Genomic DNA, 23,479 nt, shown 5'->3' with positions numbered 1-23,479 from the left:
GAACACAGCTGGGCTCAAATACCGTCACCGGGCTATTCTGAGATAAGGAAGGTCAGGCTCATTTTTATATAGATTTTATCCCATTTTATTTTTAACTGTGCATTTTCTGCAGGTTTGTGAAAATTTGGGATTTTGATCTGGACAAAAAAAATGGTTCGATATGACCATTGTTGACTATCTAAACAACAAATAGGTAAAGAGGTAAAATTCATCCATATTAATCACGGGTAATTGACAGCGTACACTACTGTAGCCAGCAGTCATGTAGGGCGGTCAATAACTGGCTCCAGCATCACCTTCAGGGTGACAGGGACTTTTTTTTTTTTAGGAATAATCATGTCTCAGTGCGCAACAGCGACCCCGTGTGGTCAGTTGGGTACGTGCAGTCAGCCTGCACAGGCTGCACATGAAGGACGAGCTCAGGTGTAGACCGTGGAGCTGAAGGAGCGCGAGATTTAAAGGAGAGCGTGCGCTAGTCTGTGCCATCCTGACCGGAGGGAGGGGAAACGGGTCGTTCCGTGGGGGGGGGGGGGGGGGGGGGGAGAGGGAATCTGACTTTAAAAGTTGCAGAAGGAAACCGACAAAACATTTAATCAAGAAAAGTTTTGAGTTGATGATGAAACAGGGTACTGTTTGTGTTCTAACACCGCAGACCCATCGGTCTACAAGCCAGGTGTGTGCGGCGTGTGCGTGTGAGACGTTCAGACGGAACGCACACCTACCCATTTTTCCGTCCTCCACAAAGAAGATATTGAGCGGAATGAGGCAGCTGAAGTAGAAGACGTCGATGCTGTTCTTCACAGCCACCTGTGGACAGAAGACACGCAGAGTTAGAGTTGTCCATAGGTGGTAAATGGACTGCATTTATATAGCGCTTTCATCCAAAGCGCTTTACAATTGATGCCTCTCGTTCACCAGAGCAGTTAGGGGTTAGGGGTTAGGTGTCTTGCTCAGGGACACTTCGACACGCCCAGGGCAGGGGATCGATCCGGCAACCCTCCGACTGCCAGACAACCGCTCTTACCTCCTGAGCTATGTCGCCCGTAGAAGAACAGGCGTGCAGGACTCGGCCCGGTGCCAGAGACCGCCCTAATCGCGCGGAGACCGCGGCCGCCCCGCTCGCGGGAAGAGAGGCGTCCCGTTCCCGTTAGTAACGGGACCCAACGCGGAGCACGCCGGAGCGGCAGGACCCCTTTCTTCTGGGCAAGACGACGCACCCGCGCGAATCAGGCAGACACCCAGAAGACGAAGCCCCCAGCAGTTGTGGATCTGTGACATCACGCCCGGCCTCCCCTGCGATTGGTCAGGGGGGGGCTCCGGGCGGGCCCGAGAGCGACGGTCAGAGCCGCGTGACGGACGCGGGCCTCAGCGGGAGAGGCGTGAGCGAGCGCGAGCGAGCGGCGCTGTCGCCCTCCGTCACGCGCGGCGGCAGCCCAGCCGCAGAGTCACGGAACGGAAGCTTCCGGAAACGTGCGGCCTGGACCGTCCTTTCCCCGCGGGAGGAAACCATTTCTAAACCGCTAAAGCTAAGCCCCCCCGCCGTCCCCACTCCCTGCAAAACACCGAAACACTTTAAGAGAGTAGTACACCCAGTCCAGAGAGGCTGACACGTTTCAAGTATCTGAGGTAGACGATCCACCAAAAGGAAACCGGTCAAAATCTATTCCCTCTGAACAGCCATATTAAAAAGAAAAAAAGCAAATAAAAATCAAGTTTGAGGAAGCTCAGCCTCCTTTCGCAGAGGCACACAGAGTTCTCCACCCGTTTCAGGGAGAATCGATTCAGGGGCCCCCCCAGGGCACTGAGTTCTCTATGGCTCCCCAAGACGGAGCGGTGCGAAGTGTCCGAGCCGTAGTACCTCATTACCCCCGAGAAGCTCCGGCATCTATACCAGGAATCTGGGGGGGGGGGAGGAGAGCTTCAAAAAACCCACACAAAGGAGCGCGGATAACCATCTGTCCGTTCAGCCGCCGCGAACAGCCTCGTATAAACAACGTGACGCCTCGGCGTCCGTGATCCTTATCGCGGCGGCCCACCTGAGCCAGCCGCTCCACAGCGCCTTTGTGACGCTGCTCGCTCGCGCTGAGGCGCTGCCCTGCACAGGGGGCGCCGTTGAGTCTCGCCGACATTAACAGAGACGTAGCGGAGCGGCCTGCTCCAGATTCATCCCTGAAACACCGACCTCAGCAGATCCTGTGCTTGGTTTGACACAGACGATGCATTTTTTCCCCTTATCGTTTAGTATTCCTGGGAGCTCATTTTCTATGGCACAGCCCTGACGTTGCAAGCGAGTTTTAAGTCGACTGCTTATGTCTGGAACAAGTGGCCTTTGGTCAATTAGTAAATTGGGTGACCCCCCCTCCCCCCAAATGCAAAAACAGCATCCATTTGCATCATTATTTATTATGCATTAATGTGCAGAGCAATTTCAGAACATTTAAACAGCATCTCAAAGGATGCTGAATTTTTAGAAGGAGTGGATACGATACTGTACAAGGCATGGATCATCTGAGTCAGCGCTCTGGAGTGAGTGCTTGTTTTTATTTATCCATTTCAAAAAGATTTATTGCCAAGCCAACCCTACGAACATCCGCAGTACGGCGAACACTAAAAATGAGTAAAAATATTAGAGCTTTAAAACGGTATCACCCACTTCTGCCTTTCTGATGTCATAATGACTGACAGAAACGGAACAGCGGTTCAACGTTCCGTTGTTTTACGGCTACGATTGCGGACTCCTGAACGAACTCTGAGGAGATTCGGAGCGTCGCAGCTCAAGCAGATGCCTGTGGGATTCTCCACCTCACACAGCGACAGCGGAGAGAGAGAGAGAGAGAGAGAGAGAGAGAAAGAGAGAGAGAAAGAGCGAGCGAGCGAGAGAGAGACAGAGAGAGAAAGAGCGTGCGAGCGAGAGAGAGAGAGAGAGAGAGAGAGAGAGAGGTGGCATCGGGACACGGTGGATCATGGGAAAGGTGCCCACGTCGGAACGAGGCACGCAAGCTGTCCGGCACAGCTGGAGCAGTTAGCGACCGGCTTCGGCTGAAGGGGTTCAGCGATCGGCCGTATGAAGCCACGCTCAGAGCCGTTTGAGGGCTGCGCATGATTTCCATTCAAACGAGCGACGGCCTGGGACAGAGGATTCAGAGGACAGGAAGGCTGCCCACCACAGGCCCCGAAGCGCCAGAAGAAACCTGCCGGTAACACCGTGGCACAGAGGGGAAGGACCTGGATTAGCCACGTCCAAACAGCAGGTTTGGGGCCTCCAGTGGCGCAGCCCGTAGAGCGCTATCCACATGCTCAGTGCGAGCCGCGACGTCGGCGGTTCGAGTCCGACAGCCGACCTTCGTCGCACGTCTCTCCCGCTCTCTCTTCCTAATTCTTCCTATGTCTCTACACTGTTCTATAAAATAAAAGCTGAAAAAGCCCAAAAAATAGGTTGGTCAGGTTATCACACAAAGAAAAGGACATCAGCTGTCCAGCAGGGTGGGCTTGCAACCCAAACGTTGGGGGTTCAATTCCCAGGTAGGACATTGCTGGTGCACCCTTGAGGAAGGAACCTGAATTTTTTCAGTATGGATGGGTGTGTGGGAGTGTGAAATGTATATGATGTATAAATGCTGCGTAAATCGTTCTGGATAAGAGCGTCTGCTAAAAGCCAGTAATGTAATGTAACTTAACATCTACCTGGCGGTATAAAATGGGTACCGTGCAGAATGCGAGCTCCTGGGGCCAGAGCGTTCCACTAAGCGAATGGAAGCGGTGATAGCACTAAAAGGCCCGTCTCTGATGTGGCTGTGGCGGGGGAAGGGGCGGAGCCGGCCTGCGGAGCTCATGTCGGGGAGCGCACTTCATTTTACAGCTGGCTGCCGTCCCCCGGCCCGTCTCTATCAAACTCAGCACCGTGACGACGCTCACCGCCGGCACGTTTCCCCCCGCCGCGCGGTTCACTGTCCCCCCCTCGCGCGCCGTGGCAACCCCCCACCCCACCCCGCTCCTCCCCGCCCCGCCCTGCATCGGCGTAACTGGTAAGCTCCTTCCCATCAACCCTTTCAGAGGACAGAGAGAGGAATTTTGAATAAAGATGTGTGTGTGGGTGCGTGTGAGAGAAAATGTGTGTGTGCATGTGTGCACATGTATGTGTGTGTGTGTGTGTGTGAGACAGAGCATGTGTGTGTGTGTGTGTGTGTGTGTGTAAGAGTGCGTGTGGGTGTTTAAGGTCGGGGGGTTACCTGCAGGTTGTTGAGGGGGTCCATCTTCATGACGGGACCGATGGTGTTGAGGGGCAGGGAGATGTCGATGCTCTGGCTGGGCATGAGCGGGGTGTGAATCGGCAGGGGCGTAGTGGGGATCATCCCGAAACTGTCCGGAAGCAAACACAGAGGCTCGTAAGCAGGCCAAACTAAAATCGCTGACAGGCTTTTCGCTTAAAGGAAAAAAACGAAACCAAACTGCGAGACTCACCTCAAACAGCAAGGTGAACATAATGCACAAAATGGCTGACGACAGAGATGGGGGGGGGGGGGGGGACGGACAGATCTGCGGTGGAATTTAGCTTTTGGAGGTCGCCGACGGAACAAGGACACGGGCGCTGAGGTGGAAAATTTAGAGCGCCGCGTCGCCAGCGGCGACCGGGCGGTGCGGCCAATCAGCGCGGAGCAGGAAGCGCTCCGGCGCGGGCCCCTCCCTCACCTGTTCTTGTTGAACTGGATGGCGAAGTCGGTCATGTGCTGCAGGGCCTTGTTGGTGAAGCTCATGTCCATGTACATGTGGCCCTGCCGGCGGGAGAAGGTTCCGGCGATCTCCAGCCCTTTGGCCTTGACCGCGGGCAGCCACACCTGCAGCACAGCAGAGACACTGATGAGAGCCTGACACACGGGTAACACACACACACACACACACAAACACACACACACACACACACACTCACAGGTAATACACACACACACACACACACACACACTCACACAGGTAATACACACACACACACACACTCACACACAGGTAACACACACACACTCACAGGTAATACACAGACACACACACACACACACTCTCACACACAGGTAATACACACACACACACACACTCACACACAGGTAATACACACACACACTCACACACAGGTAACACACACACACACACACACACTCACACACAGGTAATACACACACACACACACACACACAGGTAATACACACACACACACACAGGAAACACACAGGCAACACACACACACAGGTAACAAACACACACACACACACACACAAACAGGCAACACACCCACAGACTCCTTTACAGAAGTGAGGCCACAGGGACTCTCAATACTCCAGCAAGTGCGATGCGAAGGGCATCTGCTCCTGTCAGGCACCAAACCCCACACAACGCTAAGCTGAAGGGCGGTGAGTCAGAGCGCGCTAATAACCAGCACAGAACATCAGGCGCGCTGCCTCCGCCGACCCGCGCCCAGCAGCTGCCGCAGATGTCATCAGACACCGCCGTACGGCCTCGGCCGCCGCCCCCCGCGCAGCACGCCGCTACGTTCACGCACCGGCCCGCCCGGACCGGCAGGGAGCGCGACCGGGGGCGTACTCACGGATTTGGGGGACACGTAGCCGCCGGTGGCGATGGCCATGCCGCTGGAGAGCTCGAACAGGTCGTTGAGGCCGCTGCTGAGGGCCGCCGGGGTGGGCGAGGGGGCGAAGGTGCTGGGCACCGAGGACGGGATGAAGTTCTGCCCCACCTGGGAGACGGAGAGGGAGAATCACGCGCCGTGAGAAACACGGGTCCAAACCTGAGGGCCAAACTCCACCATGTGTCCACCGCTCTACAGAAACCCAATTAGAGGTTAAGGGGGTCGGCTCTGGGTCAACAGGAACTCAATTACTGGTTAAAGGGACAGGTTCTGGCTCAACGGGAACCCATTTATTGGTTAAAGGGACAGGTCCTGGCTCAATAAGAACCCATTTATAGGTTAAAGAAACAGGTTCTGGCTCTACAGGAACCCATTTAAAGATTAAAGGGACAGGTTCTGGCTCAATAGGAACCCATTTATAGGTTAAAGAAACAGGTTCTGGCTCTACAGGAACCCATTTAAAGATTAAAGGGACAGGTTCTGGCTAAATAGGAACCCATTTATAGGTTAAAGGGACAGGTTCTGGCTCTACAGGAACCCATTTAAAGATTAAAGGGACAGGTTCTGGCTCAATAGAAACCCATTTATAGGTTAAAGGGACAGGTTCTGGCTCTACAGGAACCCATTTATAGGTTAAAGGGCCAGGTTCTGGCTCTACAGGAACCCATTTTAAGGCTTAAAGGTTCTGGTTCACCTCACCCTAATGCTGACAAATTCGCCGCTCTTTGTGTAGTTCTGTCTCATTTTCCGGTTCAAAATTTTTTTGAAAAACCACACAGAACAGCTCTGTTGCACCTTGAGGGAGGTCGTGTCAGGACACGGAAGGTTCCGGACCACGAAACGGGAGGATCAAAGCATGCACCTCAAAGGCCGTGCCGTGATTTTCAAAAAGATTCGCCTGGGTTGCCAGCAGATCAGGAAAACACGTACACATGAAGCTTTGCATGCAAATCTAAAGAAACTGATTGGATCGTTTCAGACAGCTAGGGGCCAGAAGGAAAGACAAAGACACGTCCTGCTTGATACTCTCCTCCTATTGGCTGGGAACCTGTGTGCATTTGACCTTCAACACATGCAGACTGCAGACAAACGAGCGATCAGGCAAACGAACGTAAGGAGCCACTTACTGCAGGACTTCCCCCAACACCTCCTCCCAGGTCTCCCCCGAGCTAGGAGAGAGAAGACCCACACCCAGACCCACACAGACAGAGCAAAACAGAGGGAAGAAGAGAGAGAGGGAGGGAGGGAGAGAGAGAGAGAGAGAAGCGCTTAGTATCCTAAACACAAGAACACAGCTTCCACCCCACCATTTTAGTCAGCTGTGAGGCTGCCCCCTCTCCCCAAGGTCCTTAATGCACTCAGAAGAACATTTTGCATCTGAATAGGGGCGAGAAAAATGAGAGTTCATGTTAGATGAGCAAGGTGTTAATAAAAGCAGCCTCACCTCCCCCGCCCCCCAACAGGCACACACCAGTCCCCTAAACCCATCCCCCCACTAATGGACACTCCAGACCAAAGACTGGCCCCGCTGCTTTTGGAGAGTAACCCTTGCCTGTTAGCAGACGTGTGAAGGGATGAGGAAACACACAGCCGTGAGCGATCGCAAAGCCCCGCCCCCCTCTCTCTCGCTAATTACGGGATCGGTGCCGCTCCGAGAGCGCCGAATCTCCGCGACCCACTGCCCCCCGGGGGGCGACGATGGAACTGCATCCTTCGTGCCATTACAACACGCCACTGGTCAGGAGGGTTTACTCGAGGTTCGAAGGCCGTTGCGGTGTTTTTCCCAATTGAAATCCGTCGCCGAGGGATCAGGGGGAGCTGGAGGCGAGCCGGGCCTTACCTGCAATCCATCTGCGCAATTACTTTTACGGCTTTGCGATGGGGCTCGAAGTTCACCCTGACCCTGCGTGACTGCTATCGAAGTGCCACAAAATGGCGGTTTCAGGAAGAGCGGAGGCCAGACGAGATTTACGGACTGACGTCACCATGACAGGCACGCGTGGGAGAGCGACTGGACTGACTTTGCAGCCCAAGAAGACGTAAGCAAGCCACATACTGGCTCACAATTCAGTTTCAAGGTTAAACATTGATTAGAGCGTTAACAGCGCACCATGAGGCGGCTATGGAGTTTTTTTTCTTTTTTTGTTTTTGGAATGACACCTACCGTGGGGCTCGCGTCCAAAACACTTTCAATCACAGGCCAACACCTGGAGCAGGACACGGGCCAGATGTCCACTCCACGAGAACAGCGGGGTTGCCCAAAACAGAGACCGGCTCTCTCTCCGAAGCTTCAGAGCTCAAACGCGGGGTAATGGCAGGAGCCCCCGGTACAGGCACGGTCCCGGCGCCGCCGGGGGCCGCCGGGGGCCTCAGCCTGGCTAAATCAGTTCCATTGTTTGTGTGCAGCAATACCGCTTCATTACATCACTCGCTCCAACGGCCGCGGATCCACAGGGACGCGCGCGCCGCTGAAAACACGGGTAAGGAAACACCCGCCAGACTCCATTAAAACCGTAATCGGCTCCTCGAGGGTCCGGAGAGGAAGCCGCTACCCGCGCCGCAGCCCTGAACGAGAGAGGCGCCGGCGGCAGCACGGCACAGGAATTAGGAATCTCAGACCACAGGAGGAGGGAAAACATTCAGGATACTCTCACTTATGAGCAAGATACTCAAGCACTGATACTCTCAAGGTCTGACTGTTTCAGAAGCCATCTTTAGTGTTATACCTATAAGAACTCATATTCATAGGGGCGGCAGTGTAGTATAATGGGTAAGGAACTGGTCTTGTAACCTAAAGGTTACAGGTTCAATTCCCAGGTAGGACACTGCCGTCGCACCCTTGAGCAAGGTACTTAACCTGCATTGCTTCATTATATATGCAGCTGTATAAATGCTATGTAAGTCGCTCTGGATAAGATAAGAGTGCCTGCTAAATGCCTGTAGTGTAATGTAGTGTCATAGGCTTATCCAACGGCTGCAAAGTCCACTAGAAGTTCTGGAGGGTGTAAATAAGGAAGTGACTCTTTTTGAGGTGCGGCTGCCCGCTGTGGCACGAGCGCGCCCGCGTGCAGCTGGGCGCAGCCAGGCCGCAGATGCCCGTCTGGCGGGACGTCACGCCCCGGCAACGTATGGTTGCTCGGAGACTGTAACACACCCCCCCCCCCCGTCTCCGAGCAACCATACGGCCAATCGCGCTCCGCTCTGCAGGGCACCCACGCGCACAGTGGTGCACCGGTGCCATCAGGATCGTGTTCTGGACCGAGGGGTACATCACCGCGTCACGGGCCTGAGTTTCACCTGGATTCACCACCCGGGATCGGCCTGAGGTGAACCCAGTTTTTATCCTCTGTCACCTACTTCATTATCCCTGCACTTCCGGCATGTTCTACACCCTCCTCCTCCCCACAACAATTCTCTGCAGAAAACGGCCAAGAGCAGAAGGCTTTCCTACACTAGCAATGGACAGATTTAGACCACCTGGAATCTAGGGTGAATACTCACACCAATGCTAACATGGTAGCAACAAGAAGGCAGTTACACTTATTCAACCCATTTATCCTCTACAGAAACCATGCACACAATGCCCCCCCCCCCCCAATTACCCCCAAAAAAGGGTTCTCTGAAAGGTATCTGTTGATGAACCCTGGAACCTGATCCAAGTGTAGAATTTCATTTTTAAAAATCAGCATCAGACAGCATCAGGACGTACGCCTTTCAGTTCAGTCCCCCAAGAAAAGGAATCAAAGTTGTGAACACACCGTTTCGGGTGCATCGGTGCACATCGCATTCACATGGCATATCTGGCCGGCTGTCGAAAGGGGTCAGGTTTTTAAAAAAAGATTCCAGACCCCGGGCCTGGACGGTACGTGCCAGACCGCACGCATCAATCTGTCCGGCTCTGACCCTCCTGACCCGAATTCCCCTGTGAGGGCATCTCACACACCGTCGCACTCTGGGAAAAGCTGCTGCAGCAGTCCTGCTATCAGTGTGAGTGTGCGAAGAAGACATACACCCGGACTGACGGCAGGCTCAGAATATTTATGACTGACTTTCAGGCAAAAACGGGGGGGGAGGGGAACTGTCCTGCGAAATTTTGTTTTCATTTTTTGCTTTCCCGTTACATGCGCATTTAAGCCCCCCGATCTTACACGCGGAAGGTCGCAGTCTCCACCCTCAGATTATATTTTCTAGCATCCGCCACTCAGCCACCTGGCCAGGCCAGACAGAAAAGAGATTAACTCTGGGAACGCAGGACGGAATTAAACAAACGAGACTGTTCCCCTGTCCCCTGTCCTGAGGACTTCACATTCTGTGCAGCGTTTCAGTCTGCGTTCGGAGGTTGTCCTGGGCGGTCTAGACTGGTTTTTTTTTTTTTGGGATTGTTGCAGGTAGCAGCGCTGGACCGATTCGGCGATAACGTTCTGACGCACAGTCCTACCGCGCGGCGTCTCCCACCCCGGCTCGGGTTCAGTCACGTAGATCGGGAGATCGATATCTCACCCGCATGGGCTATCGGGCTGGGCTTTGACATGGATTTCATATCCCATCCTCTCGCCTTAAGTGTGAATATAAAGTGTTTGGCTTTCTGTGTGCAACAAGTTCTCAGGCTATCAGCTCTTTGCCCTCGAGAGAGATACCACAGTACCTGCACTGAACAACCGATCCAAGCCCACACTTGAAACAGTGTAATACCTGCTAGGTGATCACAGCTAACTGAAAGAAAAAATCTCAATTCTGCTGAAAGGGTCAAAAAACAAAAACCATGGAATTTGTGGAGAAACCATCTTTGTGCCTGCTCTTATTTATACATTTTTATTTTGTCTTCAGTGATTTGTATATTAACTGGCAGGTTGCCTGCTACACTAGGGGTTCCCCAACCCAGTCCTAACTGTCCCTCCAAGATCCTCCTAACAGCTCTGTGAGCTCCTCCTAACTGCCCCTCCGAGCTCCTCCTAACTGCCCCTCTGAGCTCCTCCTAACTGCCCCTCTGAGCTCCGCCTAACTGCCCCTCCGAGCTCCGCCTAACTGCCCCTCCGAGCTCCTCCTAACTGCCCCTCTGAGCTCCTCCTAACTGCCCCTCTGAGCTCCTCCTAACTGCCCCTCCGAGCTCCTCCTAACTGCCCCTCTGTGCTCCTCCTAACTGCCCCTCTGAGGTCCACCTAACTGCCCCTCTGAGCTCCACCTAACTGCCCCTCTGAGCTCCTCCTAACTGCCCCTCTGAGCTCCACCTAACTGCCCCTCTGAGCTCCTCCTAACTGCCCCTCTGTGCTCCTCCTAACTGCCCCTCTGAGCTCCACCTAACTGCCCCTCCGAGCTCCTCCTAACTGCCCCTCCGAGCTGAGCAGAGCTCCTCCTCTAACCCCGCCCCCTCAGGAGAGGTTTCCCCTGACGGACAGGCTTCCCGCGCGCTGCGTAATTTCAGGCTGTGCCGGCGGTAATTGGACTGGATCGCGAGGCATTAGCCGGTGTCAGGACCATTTTGCCATGACGGCACATGACTTTATACTTACAGAAATCGAGACTAAATATAGTCCCCCCCCCCGCGCTCGGCGGTGACGGGCGGGCCGTCCCGTCTAACGCGGCTGTCCTGCCGTAGATAGGATCTGCCGGTCTTCATCGAGGCCGTTCGGCTGTGCCGCGCTAACTCACCGCATTACCGGACTGAACAGAGGTCGCTAACAATAATTGCACTTCACCCTCCCCTGTAATATTACTCTGGGGTCCGGACTCGCGCTCTGGCCGATCAGCCAATCAGGGAACTCGTTAACAATGCAGAGATTGGGGCGCGTGAGAAAGCTCCTGCCGGACAATGGGAGGCATCCGTGCCATCAAAAGGAGAAGGTAACCCCCCCCACCCCCCTCCCCCCACTTCCCCTGCAGAGGGCTGTGTCTACAGCTATATAAATCCAATTACTTTCCAGAGGAAGGGAATCTAAATCTTACCCTCCTTCTCAGTTTCTATGGCAGGGGAATCATCGTGATTGATTTGAATTAGATTTTTTTTTTTTAATGGGGAAAACGAATAGCAAAGGAAGCAGGGAGAAAAAGTAAGTTTATGTTTAACTTTGTTTAAGGTGCGCTTCGTCTACAGGGTGTTCATCGTTTGCCATCCCACTAACTGACACGTCGACCGTCCACGACAGAGTGTGCTGGTGCTCAGCGAAGCAGTTCTGTTCGGATTTTAAGAACCTCGGAACCGAACCCAAAGCTGAGAGACCGGTTACCGCCAGAACAGGGTGTGGAATGTCCGCCATTCTGACATTCAGCCACTGAGGTTGGGTGAAACTTCCAAACGGCTGGCCTCAGGTATGCTTCTTACTCAGGGCCCTCATCACACTCAGGCTCTACTCTATTAAGCGGTCGACTAGCGCGGGCGAAGCCGCGGCCCGGCTAAACGGAGGAGGAGGGCATTAGATTCACACGAGCGCCGTTTCCCCTGTGAAAAGCTCCTTATAATTCTGTGCAACGGGGTGCCGCTGAAGAAATGGCCGACAGACATCCCGGCTTGGGACTCCAGGGGCAAAGGATCCTTAATTAATCTGGAATTAAGACTGAACGCTGCCCCGTTTGGGATTCAGCAGTGCCGGACGGAGTAATAAGAAAATTTTCAGCGAGGCCCCGCCCAAAATAAAGGAGGCGATGCCTTACTGTGTGTACCCGCTCCCATCCTGTCCCAAGAGAGAGTGGTCAAATAAACCACCCCCACCCGCTTCCCTGACCCCTGTTCATTCATACGAAAAATCACGCTCTTCGGTTTCGGCAGTTGAGATTTAAAGGTCTTGTTGACTGAAGGCGGTGGATTAGGGAGTCTGACAAACAACGTGTTAGTAAATGTTTGTGCATGCTAGACGAATTAATGACATTCAGGTCTCTCTTGCAGAAAAACAGAATATTATATTTGGAAAGTGCTTGTTCTGGAACAGCATATGCAATGAGTAAGGTCCCAGCTGGCCACAGGGCTAAAAATAAAGCTTGCAAACAAACTCAAAGGCATGATTCTTAGCTCTCTCATTTATACCAAATTTAAAACTCTACTTTCTCATCTCACCATTTGATCCAGCGTTACTTTCTGAGCTGCTTTACCTGTGGACTTGTGTATCTGGCTGAAGGAAGTTCCTACCTTTTACTTTCTTGATGAAACAACCAAAAGGCCAGAAAGCATGACTTTCCAATTCCGGCTTTTCACAGCTGACTCACACGCTCGCTTCTCGTAACATAAGTGAATTACTGTAAAAGGAGAGCTCAAAGGGACATTTTAACCGTCCAACGTGACCGGGCCGTACGCCTTTGGGATTCCATTAGGAAACTCTGCAGTGAACCGGGTGTTGACCCGACTGCGGTAATCACCCAATCACCACACCAGCATCGAGATCAAAGGGACTGACCGTTCACCACACTGTGCTGAAATATGTCGAAGCCTGGCGACCGTGTTGATTTACACTGGGCTGGACCGATAAATTGGATTCCCATACACTGTACAGACCGAATGAGCGCTGTCAAGCCCTGAGGGAAAACTGAGGACTTCAGAATTCCCCATAAAGCACTGTGACTTCCTGCCAAGGGCATTGTGGGGGTCAATGCACATCAACACTCGACACACCACTGCACAGGAAAGAAAATTGCATCTTAACAAGTATTTTAGGCTTATAATGAGACTTCATATCTTTTTTTCTCTCAAGTAGAACATATTAGCTTGTTTTCCATTATTTATTGCGTGAAGTTTTCTTACACCATTGGTAATCTTGAAATGAGTCTCAAACTCTCAACTCATTGGCAATATTTTTGTTTTATTTCTCCTCTATTTTTTGCCAAACAAGATTCTAAGTCTAAATATGAATAAAACACTTGCATAGATCGACTAATTTTTAGTTCTTCGCAGCGTGTTGCTCTGCATGTTCCAATCCGCTGGCTGAAACGGGTTCAAGGAGGCGCCACCAAAACAACTGCTCAACAAATCCCCTCGAACGGCCTCAAGAGCGACGGCTGCAGAGAGGCAAGCGGTCTTAGCGCGGTGAAATACGGCCGGTAACCGGTCTGAGTTTTTCCCCGCGGACCGCTTCGCCGTCGTTAGCGGCCCGATAACGAGGCGGCTAACGACGACACGCCCGCGTCCCGTCCGCCGGCGACGTCGGGCTTTAACGTCGTATTGCTTTCCGGCGAAGTGATGCTCGACCGCCCCCCCCCCCCCCCCGCCCGCCCGCCGTTTCTGCGTCACGTTCGCCGCGCGAGTCCAGCGGTCTCTCTGCGGGCCCCGAGCCGAAGTCCCCGGGCTAATTACTCCAGAGGAGCGCCGGGCTAATCCGCCATTAGCGTCTCGGCGGAGCTCGAGCGCGGCGAGCGTCCGCCGGGGGCCTGGGCGGGTGTGACGAAACCACGGCAACCGCGAAAAAGCAATCTCCCCCTCGCGTGTAAAAAAACAGGGCGCTTCGTCGACTGGGGACCACGGACGTCGGCTCAGGTCCCAGAGCGGCCGCCAGACGCAACGAACGTGATACAGAAACGTAAAATGGAGGGTGATCGAGTGTCACTTCACTAGAAAGCAATAGGACGCAAAAGCCCGACATCGTCAGTGGACGGATGCAGACGTATTGTCAAGCTGTCTCGTTGTCAGGCGCCCTGCGACAAAGTCGTCGGTGTTAGCATCGCGGGCTACGGGGGCGGAGCCTGCGATCGTAGCCTAACTCGCTAACGCACTGGGACTGTCGAGCAGCTCTGGCGCTAACGTCTGCCTGCGGATAACGCCCTTCCTTCTCTCCGGTTTAAAAGAAAAGACACCATAGACGTGCATGAGAACGCTAGCTTTCCTGTGCGTGCGGCCGGAAGACTCACCAGGCTGTCCAGCCCTCCGCCCAGCAGGTCTACCGCCCCCATCTGCATGGAGGACACCTGGGGCACGTTGACGGGGGGGCCCAGGTCCAGGTTGAGCAGGTCCCCCAGGAGGTCGCCCTGGGAGGGGATGACCTGCGGCTGGTCCTGGGGGGCGGTGGGGCCCGTGCTGACGGGGCTCTCTCCTGTGTCGATGCTGAGAGAGGAGGGGGGGCGGGGCCACAGTCCCACGTTTCATCATGGCACAAGCGTAACAACGTCGCCATGGAAACACTCTTACCAAGATATTCTTTGCGGAATTTCTGCGTATTGCTGCTCATTTAAAAATTAAACATTTTCTGGCTTATGGCTGTAACGTTTTTTTTGTTAGCAATACGATTAACTCAAGAATCCGCAAAAGCTCCCACAGCTTTGCACAGCATCTAATCAGTTTAAGGATTTCAAATAAGCAGTAGACCCAGTTCTCTTAATGACGCTCTCTACAGAGGATTTCAGAGGGTGAGGGTAGGGAGGGGGGTAGGGACGGGGACGGGGGGGGTAGGGACGGAGGGGGGCGTACCTGCCGGGCTGAATGGGCAGGTGCTTGCGGTGGATGCCGTGGCTCCCCTCCACGAAGGCGTTGGGGGGCTTGTGGTAGACGGAGGCCAGCGACCCGATGTGGCAGATGAGCTCGTCCAGCAGGGTGGGCTCGATCAGGTCCGTCTCCTCGGAGATGAGCGGCTTCTCCGACAGCACCACCTCCTTGGCCGTCACCGGGTCGGTGGACAGCAGGCGCCAGTAGATGTAGCCGCGGTCCCGGAGGTCGGGGTTGTCCGAGTCCTGCGCGGAAGGGGAGCACGCGTGACCGGCTGTGACATTTGGGTCACGATGAGTTATACTCCAGCGAGTGTTTTTAACAAGAGAAAAAAAACAAGAGCAGACAGCACCTGGGGACAAGTGACTTCACACAAGACTGGCTTAATACACCCAACAGAGTCTCTGGAGTACCGTGTGACACAGACAGGGGAAACATGAGGACAAACAAATACAAAAACATATGGGTGGGAAAGAGCTGATGGTCAAGGGCAGAGAACGCCAGGTTCTGATGAGACTGTGGAAAGGGGATGATGATGATGATGGCAGTGGTGATTATGATGGTGGCAGTAATGATGAAGATGACACCAGTGACGATGATGATGACAGCAGTGATGATTATGATGTGACAGTAATGATGATGATGAAAGTGATGATGACAACAGCGATGATGATGATGATGATGAAAATGACAGCGATGATGATGACGAAGATGACGATGACAGTGATGATGATGACTGATTCAGTGAACTGAAAGGGAGGTGCTTCCAGGCCTGAGGCCAGTCTCACCTGTGTGGCCAGGCTGAGGACCTGCTGCACCAGCTCCTGGGTCTCTGAGGGCTTCTTCAGGAACAGCTTCACGATGGCCGTCAGCAGGGTGAGCTGGACCTGCAGCCAACACAAAAACACGCTCGCGATCATACACATGACTGCATGGCCAACAGCTACTGAACCGAGAGAGAGCTCCTATGAAAATTTAACTGAGCCCCAAGTCTGTTTGTTTGTTTTGAAGGGGGGGGGTCTATCTGAAAAAAAAAAAAATGGAAGTCTGTATAGCAGCCCACCTGCGGGGCAACAGTCTGTGACAGCCAGACTAACCAACTGGCCAGCTGATTGACTGACTGATTAAGTGGCTGCCTGACTAATTGACTGACTGGCAAATTGGCTGACAGACTAAATGTCTGGCTGGCTGATTGGGTGACTGACTAAGAGACTGGCTGGCTTATTGGGTGACTGACTAAGTGACTGGCTGGCTGATTGGGTGACTGACTAAGTGGCTGGCTGGCTGATTGGGTGACTGACTAAGTGGCTGGCTGGCTGATTGGGTGACTGATTAACAGACTGGCTGGCTGATTGGCTGACTGACTAAGTGGCTGGCTGGCTGGCTGATTGGGTAACTGACTAAAAGGCTGGCTGATTGGGTGACTGACTAAGAGGCTGGCTGGCTGATTGGCTGACTGACTAAGTGGCTGGCTGGCTGGCTGATTGGGTGACTGACTAAAAGACTGGCTGGCTGATTGGGTGACTGACTAAAAGACTGGCTGGCTGATTGGGTGACTGACTAAAAGACTGGCTGGCTGATTGGGTGACTGACTAAGTGGCTGGCTGGCTGGCTCATTGGGTGATGGACTAAAAGGCCGGCTGATTGGCTGACTGACTAAGAGGCCGGCCGATTGGCTGACCGGTTTACCTGAGTGCTCTCGTCGTGGAAGCCCTCCAGGAAGCTCTCCAGCAGCTCGTCGGCGTTGTCGATGCGCTCGGCGTACTCGCCCACGATCCAGATCATGGCGGCGCGCGCGTCGGGCTCGTCCAGGGAGTCCAGGTTCTCGCACAGCGTGGCGATGATGCTCTCGTACCTGCGGCCACAGCGTTACGCCTCAGCATCCACACAGGTGTCGTAGCCATTGTTCTCCAATCGCAAGCCTTCGCCGTCGCAAAGCGCAGCACTGCACTCGGCTAGCGCGGGTCACTCACTTGTTGGGGTACTTGCGGAAGATGTCCCTGATGACCACTATGGCCTCCTGCACCACATAGTTGACCTTGGTCTGGATGAGGTCCAGCAGGGTGCTCACACAGCGTTCTGCCGATTGCTACACACATACACACACGTGCACACACACAAACGCACGCACGCACACACACACACGCGTGCACACACACACACACACACAGACACACACACAAAAGGGTTTCTGAGTCTCCACTCTCAATTACAGACATCACACGCCGAAGATCAGTATACAGAATAATACAATGTTACTGCTATAACAGAGTGAACTTTCCCCTCCCTGGCTAATGACATCACAAACCAACACAAAAGCGGCTGGTGCCTATTGGCCCTGCGATTTTAGGAGTAAGCGCTGTTTTACCCAACAGCTCAGGGTTAAACACTGACAGTTGCTCACAGAACCCAGCAGGTCTTATGCGTGTGCTGAACCCGCTGGGTTGTGAAGCCGCTAGGCGATGTTCGCGCCGCGGGGGGCGCTAGGCAACCCAGGATGGCGGTAATGACCCCGGCACCTTCCCGCCGCCCGCTCCTCACCTCCACTTTGATGGCGCAGCGCCCGATGGCGCGGACCGCCTTGCGCACGAAGTCCACGTCCACCTCGGTGGCGTACTCCTTCAGCTCCGCCAAGACCTGCAGACACAAGGGGGGGGGGCGACAGGGGGGGCAGGGGACGGTCAGAGGGCACAGCACCAAGCCCCACGCAGGGCTCCACGCCAACACTTTCTCAGAAGCAGCACATGCCCGTAAGCAGAAAGATTTAGGAGCAGGCTAATGCATCCTAATTAAAAGATGTCCTAAATTATTTATCCAGTTGGCACACAGCAATTTTCAGGAGCAAATGCTCCTAAAATGGGAGCACTGTAGAGCCCCTGCCATGCTGAATGGGCCTCCTTTATTCTCCACAGAAAGCCAAGAGGCCCAAAACCATGCAGGCCCTCCTGCTCCAGTTCAGACAGACAGACAGACAGACAGACAGCACCCTCTCCTCAGTGCAGTTTGTGACGGCGAGGGAAATTTCGGCAGGGCAAACGGGGGGGGGGAAGGCGCTCCGGGGTTGGATCACCCAGCTCAGGCGGGACGTTTACTCAGGCGCTCGGACGCTCGCTCGCCCTCGCTCGGCCCGCCGGCGTTAAGCTCCGTGATTTACGCCCCGCCGCCGCACCGCGCCCGTGAAAACGTTCCGCCGCGTTCGGCACCGCCTCTGCGGTCGCCAAAAAGCCGGTTAACGAGCTTCCACACCGCAGTCGCCAACCGGCGACGGCACCGAAAACGCACCCGGCTCCACTCTACGGCCATAATTAACCACGCTGCCGTACATAAGCAATATTCCGTAAAATAAAACATCATGTAAAATGATAACGTTATTCTCACTGTGTTACTTCAGCATTGCGAGTCCTGCGCCTGCTCTATTAACCTTGACTGGGCCGTAAAGCACGGGGGACATTCCAACGGGTTAATCAATATCAGCCTCACCGGGGAGGCCACAAATCACTGACAACACCGCCGGTAAACACTCGGGTCGCTGGGAGACTGCCAAACGCTGGAATAACAGCACCGGGCTGGGTCCGGTGACGTGCCAATGGAGCACCGGCATACAAAAAACGAGATAACGTATCACAATTTCGGTTTCTAACGTTCAATATGTTGGTTTTATTAATCTAATCTAATCTAGATTATTGCTGAGGGACGGTGAGATTAACAACGCTTTGGATCATAGGTAAAAGGTCAAGTTTGGTAAAATATTATTATTGTGACAACATCAGTACCTGGGCGATGTTGGCCTGGGAGGCCAGGCGAATCATGATGTCCAGTTTCTCCAGCTTGACGTAGATGGGGTCGTTGTACTTGACAAAGAACACCTTAATCTCCTGCTTGAGAATCTCGGGCCTGTGAAGACAGACAAGCTGTTTAGCAGCAAGATTCACCTGTCAATCATTTTCACTGGTCCACCTGCTCCCACCGGATTTGACACGTTTCGAACGCACACAGACAGCTCCTCATAAAACCTGCCAAAACAATGCAGCAAACGAGACGGACGGCGGGAGACAGGAGAAACCAACATGGCTGCAGACAGACACTAGAGAAACACTGCCATCTAGTGGCAGGACCTGGACACGGCAACAGAAATCAGAGTGACACCGACACAGGCAGCTTCGCAGCAATTAATTCATCCATACGTTATCTAACCCACTTACTCCTAGTCAGGGTCGCGGGGGGTGCTGGAGCCTATCCCAGCATGCACTGGGCAAAGGCAGGAATACACCCTGGACATGTCACCAGTCCATCACAGGGCACACACACTCCATTAACACACACACTCATACCTAGGGGCAATTCAGACTCTCCAATTAACATAACCAGCATGTCTTTTTGCACGGTAATTTACCAAAGAGCATTACAGGAGCAGAAAGGCATCGTGGGAAGTGAAGTGCACCGGGCCTGTGACGCAGCACGGGGCGTTGAGGCGAGGCTCACCTCTTCTGGACGATGAGGTTGATGTTCCTGAGGGCCACGTACTGCACCTCGGGCTCCCCGGAGAGCAGGGTGACCAGGGGCGGGGACAGCTTCTTCAGCAGGGTGTTGTAGTAGTCCGAGTCCTTGGGCAGCAGCTCCAGGAACTTCATCAGCACCTTGACGGCCGACAGCACCACAGCCGAGTTGGCGTGGGACAGCCGGGGGGTCACGCGCTCGCAGATGCTGCACGGGGGGGGGGGGGGGACGGGGGGGAGAAGGGTGAGCTTCTGTTTTCAACATGGTACCATGGCAACACACTGAGGTCTGTACCACCTCAAGGAATAACATTTTCAACTGCCAAACAACATGTCAGTATGTCTGGCTACCTTTTACTCAGATACTGGATATGTGTTTTTACCACCATGCAAAACTTACCGTGTTCTTACCAGGAAATTAAACAGATTAAAGAGGAACTCCAAAACTCATTATTTATTAATTAATGTTTTAATTCTTTATTTTGCCAGGGGATTACTGGACAATAATCAGTACAGGAGACAGAAAAGCAATATCCAGACTAGGACCACAACATACTGAATTGAAAATTTCTGATACAAAACTCGCTGTTTAATATGTCAGTCCTTACCTTGCCACTAATTTATCCATCTCATTTTGGGCACAGGGCAGATGCATGCTGGGAAAGAGAGTCCTACCTCTGGGCCTCGCGCTCGTCTTTGGGGTTGTAGTTGGACAGGCAGTCCAGGATGAAGATCTGGCCCCACTCGGTGCACTCGTTCAGGGCCGTGAGCAGCTTGTTGATGTTCTGCGGGTTCAGGTCCAGCAGGTTGCTGTTGGGGTGCGACTCGCTGATCTCCGACAGAGCGGCAACGGCGTTGGCAACCACCTGGGGAGACACAGTCGCACCAGGTCACAAAGCATCCCCCAGGGCTGACAAATCTGAACTTTTATGATTCCTAAAATAAATCTAAATGAAGTGAAAATCAATCATTCCTGCGTGTGCCGTACCTTAATGCTCCCATGTGCAATTCATTGATTGCACAGCACGGACGTTTCTACCTGGCTGGCCTTAATCGTAGATACAGCAATACTCAGCCCCTGAGAGAGAGGCCTCCAACGGGCAGTTTGGCACAGATCTGTATCTTTATCGTCCCCCTAAAGACGATCGTTTATCATCCCTCAGCTGTAACAGATGGGTTTGGCAGAACCAAAGCTAGGAATTGCATCCCACCCATGAAGTGTCAATCCTTCATTTTCCCCATATTAAAAATGCCAAGCGGTACCTTCTCACGCTGGCATATTTTTGCAGCAATATCGATTCAATTTGTTGGAATTTCTCCTCTACGTGCCGTTTTCCACCGGCGGCGTCGGGTGCGACAATCGCTACCACTGAATCATCTTCTATGAAAGATAAGCACTCAGCGTGCTCTGAGAAATAGCTTCATTTCGAATGGAACTCTGGTGTTTGGAGTGCGAAAAACCAAACTTGCGTGACCACCGGTCACCGCAGATGTCGCTCTAATCCGCTAAAGCTGGAAAAACGATGGACGGGCGCTTTAAGCGGACCCGCGGCGGTGGTGGTGGGGGGGGGGGGGGGGCGGAGCCGGGACGCACCATGGGGTTGGAGTCGGCGATGAGGTCCCTGAGGGAGTCCAGGAAGCCCTGGTCCTCCACCATCTGGGCGTTGATGTCGTGCAGCTTGGCCACGCAGACGGCGGCGGTCTTGCGCACGTACGGGTCCTCGTCCTTCAGGCACTTGCGCAGCGGCTCGCACAGGTACTCCGTGATCTTGTCCACGCGGATGCAGCCCATGGTGCGCACCGCCAGCGCCCGGATCAGTGGGTTCGGGTCCTCGCAGTCCTGTGGGAGGGAGGGACAACTTAGGATGACGCACCAGAGCGGTGCATTTCTGCAGCTGTCGCTGTTGGTATCACTGTTTCCCATACACAAAACAAAAAGCTTGTGTTCAAAGGTAACAGATTCTGAGATCAGAGTCATTTTTTAAGTGCTTTCTATCATCTCTGAGATCCAAGTCATTTAGATGTACTTTCTAAATCTAAATCACTGCTGCTCCAGGAATCGAAAGCATTACTATGCTACATACCATACCAGGGGTTTGCAAGCCTGGTCCTGGAGAGCCACAGGCTGTACTGGTTTTTGTTTTCACTTTTGAATCAGCACCCAATTCATACACAAGCAACCAATTGATTAAGTGCAGAGTAACAATGAAACCCAGCAGACCCTTTGGCTCTCCAGGACCATGGCTGCAAACCCCAGGACTATACCATACAGTACAGTACAGTACAGTAATGTGCAAGCTAAAAAATTCAGCTTTGTGTTTTTATTTTTCAGATTTGTGTTTTCGGTATGTTAAATGTTGAAATTTTGTTGTGTCTGTAATCGACTGCTGCTTTCTTGGCCAGGTCTCTCTTGAAAAAGAGATTTCTAATCTCAATGAGACTAACCTGGTTAAATAAAGGTTAAATAAAAAATAAAAATAAAATAAAAATATTATTAGATATTACACTGCATTTTGGAGGGGGAAAAAAAACAAAATTAAGCTTACTATAATTATTTGGTAGCAGAATGTCTGGTGACCAGTGTGGAAAATAATTAATCGATTACACCTGTTAACTAAGATGGCAACCACAAGCTGAAAGAGGGGCCTTGCCTTGACAAAGCTGTTGACAGCCATGATGGCCATGTCGGGCTGACTCTTGGCGTAGTTCATCAGGTACAGGTAGACCAGCTTCTTCAGCTCCAGGTTGTCTGTCTGCATGCAGTTCACCACGTCTGGGAAAAGGGAACTATGGGAAGAGGCAGAGGAACATAGACTAAATTACAACAGCCGTAAGATATACTGCAATGGATACTTCAGTTTTATTGGCGCAAAACCGGACAAACTTGTAGCTTGTAGCAAACAACCTTCTCACGGCTGGGTGTTTGTGCAAGCAGGCCCCATTCACTACTCCTCTGTTTACAAGACAGTATCTACACCTCAGGCCAGCGCGCTCACTCTGAATGTTGTTCCTTCTTCCAGCTAGTTTTAATTCATTATGTTTATTTGAGCAGTCAATAGACAAGTTCGATACTGAAGTGCATTTGTGTTACAGTACAAAATTGATAGTAAGGGGGTTCAATTCAATATGCATGCACACACATACATATACACACACACACACACACACACACACACACACACACACACACAGCACATATATTTCCTTTAATTTACTTTAGGCAGCTTTGTCAACTAAACATGCAGTTCCAACTGTTCTAAGCCCTGTTCACAGAGGTTGTCCATGCCGCCCGGGTGAAGCAGCACGGTCGCAGGGAGAGAAGGGCTGTCCCACCTGACATCTTTGCCCACGGTCATGGCAGCGATGACCTTCTTGACCGCCTCCTTCCGCTTCTCTTTCTTCTCATTGTTCAGCTCCGCTTTCAGCTCAAAGATCTCTCCTGAAACAGAACCCAAACACCGCGTCAGCAGAAGTCCTGTTCCGGACTAGACAAAACCTGCCAGGGTCACCGTTCTTTCAACAGCACTGGCTCACACACACACTTCACCACCAGGCAACCTGCTCTGTCCCACCGCATGCTGTTTTGTCATACAGAAACTCACAGTGTTTGCTATTCATTTATCCTGCATAAATTATGACCAAGTCAGCCTTTCTGAATAAAGAACGAGGGCCCTATCCCAACACTGAAGACGTGTACAGTAACAGTACAGTTTGCCAATTACACACACATGACCAGGACCCAAGGGTGAGGGTGAGGGGGGGAGAGAGAGAGAGAGAGAGGGAGAGAACAGGAGCAGGTTTTTGGAGAGAGAACAGGAGCAGTTTTTTGGGGTTGCCTTGCTCAAGAGCGCAACCCCACCATTAAACACATGGACAGCAAACTTGCCATCTGTGTCATTGATCACATGACCAAAACATATCTGAAGACACCTCAGAATTGGGGGGGGGGGG

The 23,479-nt window shown here is 52.8% G+C and overlaps 1 protein-coding gene across 3 annotated transcripts in view; it reads right to left on the bottom strand.

Annotated features, from left to right (window-relative positions):
- ap2b1 (adaptor related protein complex 2 subunit beta 1) overlaps window positions 1–23,479 on the bottom strand; it is a 37,771-nt gene that overhangs the window by 12,869 nt on the left and 1,423 nt on the right. Inside the window, exons 3-19 of one of the 3 annotated variants that reach the window (XM_035433355.1) lie at window positions 22,862–22,967; window positions 22,180–22,315; window positions 21,123–21,368; window positions 20,204–20,394; window positions 19,515–19,736; window positions 18,806–18,926; window positions 17,574–17,669; window positions 17,006–17,121; window positions 16,722–16,887; window positions 15,821–15,919; window positions 15,018–15,277; window positions 14,462–14,654; window positions 6,760–6,801; window positions 5,594–5,740; window positions 4,690–4,835; window positions 4,230–4,359; window positions 723–807 (exon numbers count right to left, since the gene is read on the bottom strand). In XM_035433355.1, the coding sequence (XP_035289246.1) occupies window positions 723–807; window positions 4,230–4,359; window positions 4,690–4,835; window positions 5,594–5,740; window positions 6,760–6,801; window positions 14,462–14,654; window positions 15,018–15,277; window positions 15,821–15,919; window positions 16,722–16,887; window positions 17,006–17,121; window positions 17,574–17,669; window positions 18,806–18,926; window positions 19,515–19,736; window positions 20,204–20,394; window positions 21,123–21,368; window positions 22,180–22,315; window positions 22,862–22,967 (2,502 nt within the window). Of the gene's footprint in view, window positions 1–722; window positions 808–4,229; window positions 4,360–4,689; window positions 4,836–5,593; window positions 5,741–6,759; window positions 6,802–14,461; window positions 14,655–15,017; window positions 15,278–15,820; window positions 15,920–16,721; window positions 16,888–17,005; window positions 17,122–17,573; window positions 17,670–18,805; window positions 18,927–19,514; window positions 19,737–20,203; window positions 20,395–21,122; window positions 21,369–22,179; window positions 22,316–22,861; window positions 22,970–23,479 lie in introns of all 3 variants that reach the window. The other 2 variants (XM_035433357.1, XM_035433356.1) reach the window with 2 other exon arrangements.

This window comes from Anguilla anguilla, chromosome 9 (genome assembly GCF_013347855.1).
Source record: "Anguilla anguilla isolate fAngAng1 chromosome 9, fAngAng1.pri, whole genome shotgun sequence".
Classification (NCBI taxonomy): domain Eukaryota; kingdom Metazoa; phylum Chordata; class Actinopteri; order Anguilliformes; family Anguillidae; genus Anguilla; species Anguilla anguilla.
The sequence above is the reverse complement of the archived record's forward strand: the minus strand, read 5'-3'. Positions and strand labels throughout refer to the sequence as shown.